The sequence below is a fragment of the Mandrillus leucophaeus genome, unplaced genomic scaffold, assembly GCF_000951045.1.
Source record: "Mandrillus leucophaeus isolate KB7577 unplaced genomic scaffold, Mleu.le_1.0 Scaffold434, whole genome shotgun sequence".
Taxonomy (NCBI): domain Eukaryota; kingdom Metazoa; phylum Chordata; class Mammalia; order Primates; family Cercopithecidae; genus Mandrillus; species Mandrillus leucophaeus.
In genome coordinates, this window is record NW_012104632.1 from 1483060 (window position 1) to 1499728 (window position 16669).

The window sequence follows — 16669 nt, forward strand, 5'->3', positions numbered from 1 at the left end:
ATTCCAAGGGGCTTTTGGATAGTCGTTTTTTGTTTTTTTTTTAAATAACTATAAAAAATTTCACTTCCCATTTAAAACAAACAAAAAAAAAGTGCACACACGTACACGAGACGAACTGCTCATTACATGCTCAGTCACAGGATGACAGAAAAAAAAAAGTCACCACCATAAAAGGATGTCTGCATAACCTCTCTTAAAACAACATGCCACAGTTAACTTACTTCAGTTTGGACAAGTACTGACAGCTACTACACAGAGATCCGAACGAGTCACTGATATGTAAGTACGAGATCTTTTGCTTTTTCAACAAATTTTTTTAAGAAAAACTTTAAAAGCCTAAGTTTTAAGTTAAAGGTAAAAAGGAAAAGAATCTATTTAAGAACAAGCTACCATCACTTCTAACAAAAATTATACTAATAATGTAAGTTTAGACTCTCTGCTGACTGGTAGGTCTAGTTAGTTCTTACAAAGCTGAGTGAAAGCGATGGGTCCGCCAGAAATATCTTTGTCAAAAAATAGGGCTTACTTCATGTACTACTGTATAAACTCACAATGACAAAAAACAGTATCAAGCAAAACTATGCAAATAATGCCAATATTTCAGGATAACTTAGTATGAAGGAAAAGGAACAAAGTTATTTTAATATAGAATATTCCTACACTATAGGAATTATTAGAAATATAAGATTATTTCTCAGGATGGAATCTCAGTGGTAGAATTCCTAGGGCAAAGGATATATTTTCTAAAGCTTTAGATATAAAATGGTACTTTTTGGTTTACAAAAACATTTTACCAATTTACCCTCCCACCAGCAAAGAGTACCAATCTTTGCTTTTTAAATGCTAAATACTACTAATTAGATAAGTGAAAAAAAAAGTCTGTTGTGTGGTTTATATTTACATTTAGTTAGACTAAACATATGTTTTCTTTGTGCTTGGGGGGGAAAATCCAAATGAATTCTATGCAGTGCTTTGGCAACATTTATGTCCAGGTTGGGAATGGTGGTAACAGAAACTTGGCAAAATAGAAGCTGTGAAGAGACTTCCTTTAAAGGGGGGTGAGGGTTTTGTATATGTGTATTTGTGTGTGTGCTGGGGGAGGGGGAGTAGTATTTTGTTTTTTTGGTGTCACTCTGAATACAATATAGTATAATAAGAGCAAGGGCTCTGAAATTAGGCTCAAATGTAATTTACAAGCTGTGTGGCCCGCCACGCAAGTTACCTAATACCTGACTTCAGCTGCTTTACCTGTAAAATGGGGAGTATTATTACTGCCAAGTCCTTACAACATTGCCTCTCAATATAAGTGCTAAGAAACTGTCTCCTACAATTCTTCTCCCAACCCTCTGGCCACTGACGTACCAGAGGGAGAATCCAACAGATATGTTATGGATATTTTACATTAAGACCCTGAATCTGGCTGGGCGTGATGGCTCACTCCTGTAATCCCAGCACTTTGGGAGGCTGAGGCAGGCGGATCACCTGAGGTCAGGAGTTCAAGACCAGCCTGGCCAACATGGTGAAACTCCATCTGTACTAAAAATATAAGTTAGCCAGGCATGGTGGCACTCACTTATAATCCCAGCTACTCGAGAGGCTGAGGCAGGAGAATCCCTTGACCTGGGAGGTGGAGGTTACAGTGAGCCAAGATTGCGCCACTGCACTCCAGCCTGGGCGACAGCGCAAGACTCTGTCTCGATAAATAAATAAAATAAATGGCCCTGAGTCTATGGATGATCACACATCTAACTGTGCTTACTGGTAGGACTCCACACTTCTTATATTTTAGCATGTTTTCTCTCTGGGGGCTCACTGCACTTTTTGGACATAAAACCACAAAAAATATGCTACTCCACAAAATGTTCACTCACATGTTTATGTATCATGTCAGTGATAATGGTGATGATCCCCTGCACAAATTACTTTCATCTGGCTTCCTAGAGCTAATTAGTATCATGATCAGTCACTTAATGGAATAAATATTAACTCAGGTTGCTATATGACTTTAATTCATTTATTTATTCTATAGATATTTACTAGATATCTATTGTAGGTTGGTTCTGTAGCATTCTATGGGATAAAATGTTAGATGAGATCAAGTCATCATCCTTAAGAAGCTTAAGAGCTTCGCACCTAACAAAGCCGTTTACAGGGATGCTTTTCTCTCTGTTATGGTTAAGACCTGCTGGAGTTGTTAGGCAGCCCTGGACGTGGCCTGTGTAGAGGACGTGTGGTGTCCTCCGGTCTGGGGGGTTGATCACCTTCCCAAGAAGTCTGGGTATCGTATAAAATGAGATAACGCAGGTGAAAATCCTCTGAAAGCTGTGACAGTAACACAGATGCCTGTGGTGTTTTGGAAGCCCAAAGAGAAGAATAAAAATGTTTCGTTAAATCTCTGCAAATATCTAAAAAGTAGTTTAAAAATCAATTAACAGGATAAAAGCCTATTCTAGGTATTCACCATATTTTTTCAATTGAAATTTCAGTCTAAATTGCTTTATTATTAAAATATTGTTAAAACAGTAAAGTCTAAATCCATTAATAAAATCTTTACTTACTTTAAAATATGCTACAAATAAACTAATAAACTCCTTCATTTGAATCAACGTCTCTTTCTCCCTGCCCCTATTCCCTTCCCCAGCTCTCCCAGTCTTTCTTGTTCAGATAGGTATGAGTTAGTGTACGTTAAGGTTTTGAGATGTCTTCCTATTTTACTTGTTTTCTACCCATAATAACAGATCATGTTGGACACAGGACATAAACAGTATTGTACTGAATGTGACTTCTGAAGCCAAACCGCCTGGATCTGAATCCTGACACTTAACAGCTAGGTCTTTAGTCACTTAAGTGCCCTGGTGCCTCCGTTTCACCATCTGTCAATGGACTTGTGAAAGTTCTGAGAGGATTAAATGAGTAAACACACATAGAGTGCCCAGGGCAGTACCTGGAACACCGTCCCTGCTTAGTAATTTTGGTGATTATTATTCATCAAGGGCTTACTGTAGTGTAATAAAGAATCTTTCATTAAGGATTAAGAAAGCTGCAATGTTCCTATTCTTTAATGGGTATTTATTGAATATCGATCATACATCACCTAGAGATACAAGAAATTAACACCACAGGACTCCCACTCACCGTACTTCACAGGCTCATGGGAGACAGGGAAGAAAATCAATGATACAGATACTATGACAGAGCACAGCACCCTCACAAATACAGCCACCCTGCCCTTCAGAGGATGGACAACAGGAACACTCCTGCGATACTTAGAACTAAGCCTGGAAGGAAAGTAGGAGCTGAGGATATAGGACAGGGGCCAGGAGACATCAGACAGAGGGAAGAGTGTTACCAGGCACAGAGTTGTGAGGGAACATGGGACATCCAAAGGTGATAAGTAATTTTGTATGGCTGGAGCCAGGGCACGATCAGGAGAAGCTGGCCAGCAACCCTCCTGAAGAGGGAACGGAGCTCAAATCATGAGGGAACTTGTGAGTCATGACACAGATCTTGTGGTTTGCCTGGGGTTGGATGGGCCCCGTTTGAGAGCCTGGCGGGAAGCTGCTGCCGTGGCTGTGGGCAGAAAGGCGGGAATGGCACACAACAGGCAGACAGACAGACATGGATGTGCAGCAGAGCACAGGCTGAGGCACAGGGACTGCTCGCTGACTAGTGGCAGCAGGTGATGGAGAACATGGAGTCCTGGGCGCCTTCATGAACCCTGCCTTAAGTACCCCAGTAAGATCCCTGAACGAATGACTGAGTTGATCTGGAATTTGGTTTATCCATAAAATAACGATATCTAATGTTCCTCCCTAATTTCCATGTGATAATAGAGACAAAAACAAAATTGAAACTCCTTGAACTTGAAAGAGAAAAGGTACATATGATTTCCAGAAACATTCAGGACTCAGCGGAAAAATATTAAAGACACAGAGCTTCATTATAAAGAGCCTTTTTATATTATGCAGTTAGTTTTCCCACATGTTGCATCCTACAAATCATGCCAGATAGAAATAGAGGATATCTTTCTTACACTAAAATGAGTATTATGGTGGGATTCTTAGTTTCTTAGTTCTCTAAACATATGTCATCTTCATCTTCAATAACTTCCATACTTTTCAATATAAAAGCCACCAAAAGCCACACAGTAAAAGCTTTTACTAGTGAAAGGTGAAAGAAAATAACTGGAATATGTGAAACCCCAAATACGCAAGTGGGTGTTCAACCAAAGAATTCCTGCGCTCAAGCACCTTTCCATCATTTCCAAGGAACGCGTCTATGAAGCTGAAGTGGGTCTTCACTGCACATTCACTGGGTTCGGGACACATATAAAGCACAAAGAGGAAACGGTAGACTGCTAAACACTTTTTCTGTCTTGAAGAGGTTTTTCTGTCTTGAAGAAGGTCTCTGTGCTTGGTCCTGTAAATAGCCTTTTGCAGATCTATTGGGAGCTGGTCTGACCCAGGCTATGCAATGGGGTCAGCAGGCCGGTCACAGAGCTCCTCAGTAAGGCTGCCTCTACTAAGTCCCTCGGCTAGTCACACTCCATAAGCCCCCCAGGAGGCAGGGGAGGTCCCCCAAACAGATGGACCACAGTCAACTCTATGCTGAATATCACTCTGGTATGCGTGATTTTTTGAAAGGATATAGGGAATATTGTTCTCAATCCTTCTAAAAAATGAATCATGGACCCAGACATAGCTATCAATTTAGGACTCAAAGTTGGCTGGGAAAAAGTCACCTTACATTGTACAAAGATGTATTTAACCAGGCCACAGAGGCATGTACTGACTACTATGACAGTTGGTTAGCAGTGTATTATTAATAGAATGGACAATCTGACTTTATTAATGAAGCACCAGGAGGCTCTGACTATGCTGGTCATATTTCCACAGCAGTGCAGGTTCCTCTTGCATACCAGGAATGCATGTTTTCCACTGTCCATTTTACAGGCAAATGGCCCCCATAATATCTCAAATGATGGCTGTTCGGTCAGTGAAAAAGGTGGTACGAAAAATCACTAATTGAATGCTAGGACCCAGTATGTGTGACACTGGGCCAAATTTAGATGCCCCTGTTTGAACAAGAAGGTGTTTTCAAATAATTGACAAATACTTATAAAACCAGGTAACCAGAGGAAGAAGTAATGATTTCTTTCTTCCGTGGAGCAGGTTTATTCTCAGGGGAGCTGAAACAGTCCTGGCCTGCCGTCTGATACATCTGTGCTTGTCGTTATTTCCTCAGTAGAACCATATCCTTATAATATCAATTAACCCCGAGCTTTCGTCTCCCCTCTCCTTTCCAGTGATTTCATTTCTCCCTGCTCCAGAAATTTTTCCTCAGTCTTAACCTTTCCTCAAAGTAGTCAAAGGACAGTGTATCAGAGAAAGAATCAGATCAAACAACACTCATCACTTAACAATATACACATATAATTAGTATCTGTGTGGCCGCATCTGGGTGGCTCCCCTGGCTGTTTTTGAAAGTGAGCTTCTGTAAGTTCCTCTTTGGTACATTTGCTGTGGGCATGTTGATTCAGGTCACCTCTCTGTATAACCTGAGTCTAGAGCAGACTTGACCTACGGAGAAGTCACCTCCAATTGGTGATCATCTCAGCACAACTTGACCCATTCCAGTCACTGTTAGTGGCTACATTTAAACAGAATTCCTAGGTAAGCCCCTTTTCATTCAAGGTGTTATTATTAAAATAAATAACTATTAGAGGGCAAAGGTGACATTTCAGCAAAAACCAAAAGCTGTTATTCTAGCGCCAACTAAATCCCCGAATATGGTAAAGATTTTGTTCTGTTTCTGCCCAAATTAAAGGCTGAGAAAACACTTTAATTACTTGAGCGAGTAAATCAGGACCACAGAAGCTACATGTCCTCTGTGAAAAATCACAAATCCCTCCAAGTGGGTATCTAGGGTAAACATTTCCAGAGCGCAAACTACATCAGTGCTTAGACAACTTTCTTAGATACTAAATAAATGAGTTTTGGGGGGCCTTTTATTTTTTTTTTCCTTTGTGGCTAGAAAGAACCTGTCAGTGCATGTCAACATGTCCGGTTATGCAAAAATGAGATGATAATATCTCAAGAAGTGTTACCAACTCTATTAGCAATGAAATACATTCTAGAGAAAAACACACACAGGCTCACTTCCCAAAGCATAAGTAAAAACACTTTGGAAGATATTTTGCTGAGGAAGAAATTTACTGTTTTACACATGTTAGGATAACAGTAAAGTTAAAAGGACTAAATACTGCATTACAGAGGCAAAACTGGGATGGTCTCCTTGTTTACCAATAAAAATAAGAGAATGGTATAGATGGCTTCCAGGGTGGCTCCCAGCAGAAGGTACAGGAGCCCTGAAGGCCGACAGAGCCCTGTTCCACAGGTGGAACCTGAAAAACGATCCAGGCTTCCTGTAGCCCAGTCATTATCCACGCCCTCCAGGGAAAGGCCTCCATCCTGACTCCTGTCCCTCAGTGCGTGCAGCACGAAGGACGGCTGAGGGGCCACGTGCACCTTTTCATTAGAATGCATCATGAGGAAGCTCTAATTCTGATATTAGTGTTCTAAAGAAAAAATATTTAGAACAAACATTTATTTGGGCTTTTCCCTAGGCAATACAATGATACATGATAATACTTTCTAGTATACCTCAGTGTATATATCTTAAACAACATGTCAGAAGCTGCTGCCTAACAATTAAAATGTAAAATACTTAAAATATACTTAAGAATAAATTTTCTACCTGAAAATGATTAAAAGATAACTATACTATCCAAATATTGACACTGGTGCACTGTAATGCACAAAGTGAGCAGAATACTGCTATGTATGAGGAGGAACCCAGCACATACTGCTGTCTGTGTGAAAGAATCCCGAGGAACACCTCACTCAGATAACAGCACATGCTCAACGCTGTATATCCACCATTCAGTTCCAGACCCTCTGATACAAAAAGGTACCATTTCTGCATTCCCAGCATCTAGCACATGGAGGCACTAACAGCCATTTTTCTGCTGAATAAAAGAATGGACTTAATTCAAGTTTCAGAAAGGAATCCTTAAGATGATTAAAGGAAGATATAAAGTATTATCTCTGAGGGAAGACTGTAATAAATTGGGACTGGCTGATGTAAGAATGGGATAGTAACAGTCACGCATATGAAAGGATTTTCCTCTCAATTTGGGATCATAAAATTGGCTAAAACTACTGCATTAATAACACAGGATAAATATAAGCAAGAACCAAAGTGACATATTAGGTCTACCTAGTGGAATCATCCTTTAAGAGGTTACTAAACATCCAAATATCCAAAGCATGCATTTACCTTTACCTAAGATCATTTCTAAGCCATCCCACTTACATGTCCACATTCTGCAAATGCCTTTCTTTGGCCACCTCCAGCGCACAATGATGGTCAGTTAAGGACCCTCAGCAGGCTACCCCTTGGGGCTCAATGATGTGTGGCCACAAGTGGCTTCTCATGTGGGAAGGCACCTCTTGTTGAAGTGGGCACCCCCTGCGCTTAGAAGGAGTTGTCCCTTTGCTCTGGAGCAGCTGGGCCATGTTGTGCATGTGCCATGATTATAGGTGAGGATGGCCCTTAGAGCCTAGACCACTTTGAAACCACAAGCCTTCAGTTCTTTAAGGGCAGCATGAAACAGCTGCCTGTGCAAAGAACTGAACAGAGGAAGAAACCTGAAGCCAGGTCATCACAGAGAAGGATCCAGCATGGCCTTTAACCCCAGCGTGGTCTTTAAGAACCACTCCAATTTTTTTCCTGTGTAAAATATAAAATTGGTATTTATTGTCAGTTTCATCACCTGGTAAGTAGGTAAGGGGTAGCAATGCTCAAGCTTACAGGACTGCTGTGAGGTTTCTACATGATGACACAACGCAAAGGTACAGAACTAGTAAGTTAATGCAGAAATCTGAAAAAGGAACTCTGAAGGGCAAGCTTTGAAAAGCATGTCGGCTAACAAGGTTTTTATAAGAATAGGTGAACTAAAATTTTCTTCCATTAAAATTTTTTTAACCTATTTATTCATTCCAGTCACTGAACAGAAATGAACATTTTGAATAGATATGTTCAGTATTAAAAATCTAGAATATATGAGTAAAGCTCCAAAATTACTCATACAAAATTATGTTTTGGCATACAGACATCTTTCTGTGTGTGTTTGTGTGTGTTTGTGTGTGTGTGTTCGTGTGTGTGTATTTGCTTCCCCATCTCCCAAAAAAGTGGCATGTTGTATAATCTGCTTTCCTCACTTAACATAATTTCCAGTCAAGAAACAGGCATTTTCATGTTGCCATTTTCAGAGCTGCACTGCATTCACTGCATGGCTGTATTCCTGTATTCCACTGTATGGCTATGACATAAAATATTTAATCCCCTAATGAAAGATATTGAACTGTTTGCAAACTATGTTAAACATTCTTGAACTTTGTTCTGAAACTCCTGCAATCTCTGGCTCTCCTAGATGCTGCATCTTATTTGGTGATGCAGTCAGACGCACATTTGTATATAAACTGGCAAGCAACGGCACCTTCTCCTCTGAGTCTTACATGGGTGTTACTTTCCTAATTTCTACAATAATAATTATTCATATGGAAGATTTGCAGACTCTACAGTGAAGTTTTTTTTTTCCCCCGTCATGTATTTTAAAGGCAATTCCCATGAATCTGCTTATAAATACTCAACAATATACATTCAGATTTTTGGGAAAAAAACATTTTCACAGAACTTAGAAAAACATTAATAAAAGTTATTGTTGCCTATTCCAAAGCTGCAACTATTGCCTGGAATTTTCACCCCTCCTTTGTGTCTAGTCTTAGTTCCTGAAAAGCTGCTTCTCACACTAAGCTTTTCCCAAGTAAATGGAAAAATATTTTTATACTTTTATTCCACAGTGCAATCCCTATGATTTTCTATTTAAGAATCACTCCATTTTTTTTCCTGCACAAAATATAAAACTGATATTTATTGTCTTTCCTATTTCACTAATTTCCGCAATTATCTCTATTGTTTTCCTCTACTTGCTTTGGACAGTTATTTTCTAGCTTCTTGAACTGTGTATTTAACACATCTATTTTAAATCTTTTCTTTTTTAAATAAAGGCATTCAAGGCTTTATATCTATCTCAGATTGCCTTATCTGCATCCCACAGTTTTCACAGGTAGTATTTTCATCATTTAGTTCTAAGCATCTGAAAATTTCCACTGTGATTTCTTCTTTAACCCATGAGTTCCTTAGAAGTATATTTTTTCATTTCCAAACTTTCCTTTTATCTTTTTATCATTGGTTTATAATTTAGCTGCACTGTAGTCAAGCAATGTGATCAGAAAATAATTATTTTCTGAAAGCTTTGAGTCTTCTGGTGACCTAGCACATGGTCAAATTTGAAGATACGCTCATGTGTCTTCAGTACAAGTTCTACTAGCTTTTAAATCATGTTGAGTAAATCTCCTAAGTCTTTAATCTCTTTTTTATCTAGCACATTATAATACAAATGTGTTAAGATCTACCATTATGGTTGTGAATTTGCCAATTTCTCCTTCAAATTCTGTCAAATTTTGCTGTTACATGCAAATTTCATGATTAGTTTTATATTCTTTGTAGACTGTTCTTTTTAACCTTTGTAGTGACCCTCTGTATTCCTATTAATATTGAATTTGCCTTGAATTCTATGTTTTCCATGTTAATACTGCCATTCCACCTTTTTATTGGCTGGGATTTGCTTGGTACATATTTTCCCTTGCCTTTATTTTCAACCTTTCTGAATCACTTCGAGCTGTATCTCTTCTAAGCAGCACACAGCTGGATTTTTTTTTTTAAATCTAAACCGATAGTCTCTGTCCTGTAATAGGCAAGCTCAACCCATTTAAGTTTGTTGTGACACATCCCTACCCTCTTGTTTTCTACTTACCATCCTCATTCTTTGCTGTTTTCCCATTGTCTCTTTTCTGGATAATAAAATGTTTTATTTGCATTTTTGCTCTCTTTTGCTTTAGGTTTTATTTCCATTTAGGTTATAATGATTAACCCATCAACACTGTACAGAATGCATACCTCTAACATAACATGACCACAATCCTCTGATAACCCTCAGTGTCTATGAACATCAGTTTTAAGGTTGTTAGAATGAAGTTCCTGAGATCCAATTCATTTAATACAGCAGGGAGAGAAGCAGATTTGCAGACAGTGCTTTTGATCAGGGTAGAGATAGTCTTTAAGGAAATACTGTATATTTCCTTAAATATACAGTAGCAACATCACTAGATATGTTGAAAGTGCCCCTCAATTTTGGTGACTTCCAGGTGAGATTTACATACACACAGTTCTATCAGAGGAATTATTTTTCTTCTAAAAATAATCACACAGGATTTATTGCTCTGCTCTTCCTGCTTTAATCAAAGTTTACCCTCATCTACAGAACCTTATTGTAGGAGTTTTCCATTTTTCAGTTTAGGACTTAAAATTTCTGTCTCAACATTATTTATAACAAGAAAAGAATTGGAAAGAATCTAAAAGTTTATCAAGGGAGTAGCTAAGCAAATTATGCATTGACACACTGGAAAACTGTAGAATATCTATCAAATGTTTATATAAAAGCTACACATATGACAAATATATACATTGCACTGATATGAAGATGTTTAGTGAACAAAGCAAGAAACAAAATATAATGTGTGATGCTTGCTACTATGTGCAAAGGTAGAAGTGTAGATTGCACAGATCCATGGAGTACTTGCAGATTGATAGTTTCAAAATTTAATAATTTCCCCTTGAAGTAGCTTAAGTCTTTTTCTCTCTCATTTTCTTTATCTTTCTTCTTTTTTTTTTTGTCATTTTAGTCATGGTTGTTGTGGTCGTCTTCTTCTTCTTTTTAAAAAGAAAATCTAACTTTCAGTTCCTAACATGGACTAAGCTTATTTCTCAGACTTTTAGGTTAACACAAATCAGATCACTGTGGTAAGTTCGTATTTCACTACATAAATGTGGTGACTGATTTCATTTCCTGGCAGTGATATGCATTTGGTTAAAAAAAAAAAAAATTCAACTGAAATTAAATTTAAAAGCAAAGGTTAATGCCTGTCTGAAATGTGGGGTGCTTTACTTAACCAGACAATGATTCAAAAAAGGGAAGGGGAATTTCTGCCTAAAAAGTTACTGCATTCCCTTCTGTCACAAAAACGCGTTTGCCCTATTTAATTGGTTCTGTTTCCTTTGCCAGAGCTTTGCCAAAGTCAGCAAATTGTGAGAGTAAAAACATAAATTTTATTCTGTTCTTCCTGTTATCATATATTTAACCATATTATAATTACAAACTGTTAAAAATTGCATGTCATGAAATGTTAAAACTTAGATATATAAAAGACAGTTTGGACTGCTTTGATAGATTATTGAAATTTTTTTAAAACTAATGAGTAATCAAATTGAATACATATGCTTTTACTTAAATGACACTTCTTGGTTTTTCCTAGACACCTTGACCACCACCAATGGATATACAAATGGCTAACAATTTTACTATGCCCTCTGCACCTCCTCAGGGAAATGACTGTGACCTCTATGCACATCACAGCACAGCCAGGATAGTAATGCCTCTGCATTACAGCCTCGTCTTCATCATTGGGCTCGTGGGAAACTTACTAGCCTTGGTTGTCATTGTTCAAAACAGGAAAAAAATCAACTCTACCACCCTCTATTCAACAAATTTGGTGATTTCTGATATACTTTTTACCACCGCTTTGCCTACACGAATAGCCTACTATGCAATGGGCTTTGACTGGAGAATCGGAGATGCCTTGTGTAGGATAACTGCGCTAGTGTTTTACATCAACACATATGCGGGTGTGAACTTTATGACCTGCCTGAGTATTGACCGCTTCATTGCTGTGGTGCACCCTCTACGCTACAACAAGATAAAAAGGATTGAACATGCAAAAGGTGTGTGCATATTTGTCTGGATTCTAGTATTTGCTCAGACACTCCCACTCCTCATCAACCCTATGTCAAAGCAGGAGGCTGAAAGGATTACATGCATGGAGTATCCAAACTTTGAAGAAACTAAATCTCTTCCCTGGATTCTGCTTGGGGCATGTTTCATAGGATATGTACTTCCACTTATAATCATTCTCATCTGCTATTCTCAGATCTGCTGCAAACTCTTTAGAACTGCCAAACAAAACCCACTCACTGAGAAATCTGGTGTAAACAAAAAGGCTCTCAACACAATTATTCTTATTATTGTTGTGTTTGTTCTCTGTTTCACACCTTACCATGTTGCAATTATTCAACATATGATTAAGAAGCTTCGTTTCTCTAATTTCCTGGAATGTAGCCAAAGACATTCGTTCCAGATTTCTCTGCACTTTACAGTATGCCTGATGAACTTCAATTGCTGCATGGACCCTTTTATCTACTTCTTTGCATGTAAAGGGTACAAGAGAAAGGTTATGAGGATGCTGAAACGGCAAGTCAGTGTATCGATTTCTAGTGCTGTCAAGTCAGCCCCTGAAGAAAACTCACGTGAAATGACAGAAACGCAGATGATGATACATTCCAAGTCTTCAAATGGAAAATGAAATGGATTGTATTTTGGTTTACAGTGAAGTAAACTGTATGACAAACTTTGCAGGACTTCTTATAAAGCAAAATAATTGTTCAGCTTCCAATGAGGATTCTTTTACATTTCTTTCACTGGGCACTTTCCCATCTCCAACTTGGAAGTAACCCCAAGAGAAGAACATAAAGCAAACAACATAAAGTACAATAAAAATGAAAATAAATATTTCATTTTTATTTGTAAACGAATACACCAAAAGGAGGCACTCTTAACAACTCCCAATGTAAAAAGTTTTGTTTTAATAAAAAATTAATTATTAATATTTCTTGCCAACAAATGGCAAAAGAAAAAGGACTGAATAGATTATATATTGCCAGATGTTAATACTGTAACATACTTTTTAAATAACATATTTCCTAAATCCAAATTTCTCTCAATGTTAGATTTAATTCCCTCAATAACATCAGTGTTTTGTTTTGTTTTGTTCTGAGTCATAAAACTTTGTTAAAGAACTCTTTTGGAATAAAAAGCAGGATGCTGCAAAGTTATAGTCTGTCCCTCAATACTCACTGTCAACTACCAGCGGGAGTGTCAGGGAAAAGATAATTGGCAATAGATAGACTCTGAATTGCAACATTATAAATAATGACGATGACTGAGGCAATGAAAGCACTGAGCTTTTCCTGGAGCTGCCAGCATAGTTTTTAAGGGCCTCTGCTTAGCAATATGAAAAAGACTTTATGTGGAGGTGCCCATTGGGAGGAGGGTCTACTTGCTAAATTCATCTTGGGAATAAAAAACATGCATATATGATTGGTTTTCTTGGGATCGCTAGGGGATCATTTCTCTTTTCTTCCCCCAAGCTGTTAGTATCCTACATCTGTATTTCAGTGGTTTGAGTTATCAAGTAGGAGAAGAGTGGTGCATGATAAGCAGTGGAAAATATAGTTGCTGCTTGCTTAAATATGATAGAGAGTAAAATGCAAACTTACAAAATTAAGCATCTTAGGATTCTTTACAATATTATATACTTGCTAAAATAAGTACCTTAGTAGGAGTACCAGGACCTTTCCAAGTAGTCAACTGGTCTGCCAGTTCAAATTTGTTTTATCCCCAAAACTACCCCAATACAGTATTCTCTGTTGGCAATGACACCAATTTTTATAATGGTAGATAAAGAAAACGTTAATTCTGAGTCGTACTTTAAAAATTTTTTTCAGAAAGGGGGTCTCACTCTGTTACACTTTAAATTTTTAATTGGACTTTTTATCCTGAAAATATTTTATTTAAAGTTCTTGCCTTACTCATTTTCAACTTTTTCTCTGTAAGAAAATTAATCTTAATGGTTGATTCAACATCATTTACTAATATATTCAGATTTGCATTACATTTATTTCACAAAGAGCCACCTGACTTTAAAGCCATTGTCAAAAATAGGCATTGGTCTTTGTAACATCTTATGTAGACAGGTGAGACAACATGGATGAAAGCCCAAATCTTAGTGCTTTTCCTTCACTCCACCTCTAAACTTTCCCAAGTGAAGGAAAAGAAAGGGCAAAACAACAAATTGTATGTAAGCTGGCACTTAGATAGTCATCTGAGTTGGATCTCTAAAGAGGAAGCATTGTGAAGACTACTAAAGGAAAACCAAAAAGAAAGCTTCCTCCATTTCAGAGCTTCTCTGTGGTGCCCTGGTTCTGTGACTACACTGGAGTAGAGACACTTTCTGGGATGTATGAGCCAACGCGCTCTCTTAGGGTAGGCAAGAGTCCTCTCTGGGCTAATGGAGTCAATTCTTAGGATCCTGCAAACAAGAGAGTAAATACCTATGACATTTGACAACAGAATAACATTATTTTATCTGTTCAGTTTTTTGCCTCTTCCTCCCTCCACTATACCACAAATCTATATAAATGATTTTATCCAGTCATCAGCAACCATACTGCCAAAAAGGTAAACTCTAATCCTATCTCCAATTAATGTTTTCTTATAAGTCTGTAGTTACTCAGCTAATCACTCCCCTTAAAGGCTGCCCATTCTACTCACCAAGCCACTGTTCATACATGGCTGTGGGCATCCTCTCACTGTCTTGTTATTAGTTAGCTTTACATTTATTTCTGGGGCATTCCCCTAACCAGCAAGTCAACTTGGAGAACATAGCAGGGCTGTATAACTGTTATATTCTGTTATAGAACATGACTTTATTATATAACATATTGTTTGAAAACCACAGCCCTGTAAGTATTTTCTACATGAATTGGGTGATATATTATTAACAATTTTAAATAATAATTGTGAGCTAGAAAAACTAATCTGGGAAAATGGATAGTTATTATGGCAGTTGACCACATTAAAAAAAAACCCTCAAAGCTATTTAGTTTGGATCAGTGTAAATAAATGCACTGACTATTCAGCAAGAGGATAGTATATATAGAACAGTGTCAGATACTAGAAATGGCATCATGTATATGTGAAGAGCTCAATAATTTATAAAACAGTCCATACATTATATAACATCTTCCTTTCTACAATCCTGTGAAACAGGTTGAGCAAACAGTGTCACCCAGACTTTATAAAGAAACTTAACTTCAGAAGAGGCACCCTGATAAATTAAAGGCAGCATTAGGAATGTAACCCCAGCCAGGCGCGGTGGCTCACGCCTGTAATCCCAGCATTTTGGGAGGCCGATGCAGGTGGATCACGAGGTCAGGAGATCAAGACCATCCTGGCTAACATGGTGAAACCCCATCTCTACTAAAAATACCAAAAAAAAAAAAAAATTAGCTGGGCGTGCTGGCGGGCACCTGTAGTCCCAGCTACTCAGGAGGCTGAGGTGGGAGAATGGCGTGAACCCGGAAGGCAGAGTGTGCAGTGAGCAGAGATCACACCACTGCACTCCAGCCTGGGCGACAGCGCAAGATGCTATCTCAAAAAAAAAAAAAAAAAAAAGGAATGTAACCCCAATTCCATATCCTAGCCATAAAGAAGACAACTCAATCATGTGGCCCCTGAAAAGGTGTTAGAAGCCTCAATTGCCTCAATTGCTTTATTACATGCTAGCAAACTGCATAATCCTTAAATAAGACAAATAACCCAACAATAGGTATAGATTATAAACTTGGCTAAGCTGTGGGCTCGGTAAGGGCAAGTGCCTCTTCTCTTATATACACAGCACTGCCATAGAACCTGGTACACTGAAGGTCCTCAAATATCTATTTAATTGACAACGTATGTTTTGTACTATTACTAACAAAATTCTAAAGCCTACTGAAATATCTGTGAAGTTCTTAATTCTCAATGAAAAGAAATAACCCAAATGTTCAATTACATATGTAGAGCACGTGTGTAACTGAAGGCAGTTACACAATATAGAGCACGTGCCCTTGAAGAGCCTGTAATTTACATTAGACACATTAAAGGAGAGCGCTAATTAGCCAACAAGTGAATTTAAAACTAAATACAGAAATAATTTTATATTTCAAGAGGCAAGGGCAGTCAGTGGCTCCTACCAATGAGTACAAGGTGGCATGTGATTTTAGAAGGGGAAGCACTGATCTTAAATTAGCCCTTAAAATGGTCTATTTTAGTTACTTTTCAGCCCACTGTAATTTCTTACTCTCTTCATAGCTAAAAGATATTCACTCACTGACTATTTGGGTGAAGAATGAGAAAATGAAAAGCATGTGGATTACAAGTGACCTGGTGACAAGGCCATTATTTTGAACCCAGGGAGGACTACATGAGTACTTATCAGAACTGCTGCCAATGGAAGGTTTTCATTAAACTCAGAAAAGTGGGTTGCTTAAAAGACAGCCCCCAAATTTCTATTCGATTAAGACCTTGCTGATCACTGACTACATGCCACTTTCCAAGTCCTCTACGGGCATCATCTTATTTAATCCTCACTACCTTAAGACATGGTATGAGTATCATCCCCATCTTGCTGATGAGGAAACTACAGCAACAAGGTCACATGGTGTGGCAGAGCCGGTTTAATCCCACACTCCGGCCCCCGAACCCGTGGCCTGACTTGGAGCATTCACGCCACCACTTACTGAAACTTGCTTAGTAAGAGGTTCCACCCTG

At 38.2% G+C, this 16669-nt stretch overlaps 2 protein-coding genes across 4 annotated transcripts in view; one reads left to right on the top strand and one right to left on the bottom strand.

Annotated features, from left to right (window-relative positions):
- Positions 1-16669, bottom strand: part of UBAC2 (UBA domain containing 2) — a 186071-nt gene that overhangs the window by 79471 nt on the left and 89931 nt on the right. The gene's annotated exons all lie outside the window — the stretch shown is intronic.
- On the top strand, positions 127-13131 carry GPR183 (G protein-coupled receptor 183). The gene is made up of 2 exons (XM_011993798.1): positions 127-279; positions 11499-13131. Exon 2 carries the CDS (start codon positions 11517-11519, stop codon positions 12600-12602), a length of 1086 nt encoding a protein of 361 aa, XP_011849188.1. The 5' UTR covers positions 127-279; positions 11499-11516; the 3' UTR covers positions 12603-13131.

What these genes read in the sequence shown, in the direction of transcription:
- GPR183 (XM_011993798.1), top strand. Translation starts at nt 11,517, where the DNA reads ATGGATATACAAATGGCTAACAATTTTACTATGCCCTCTGCACCTCCT.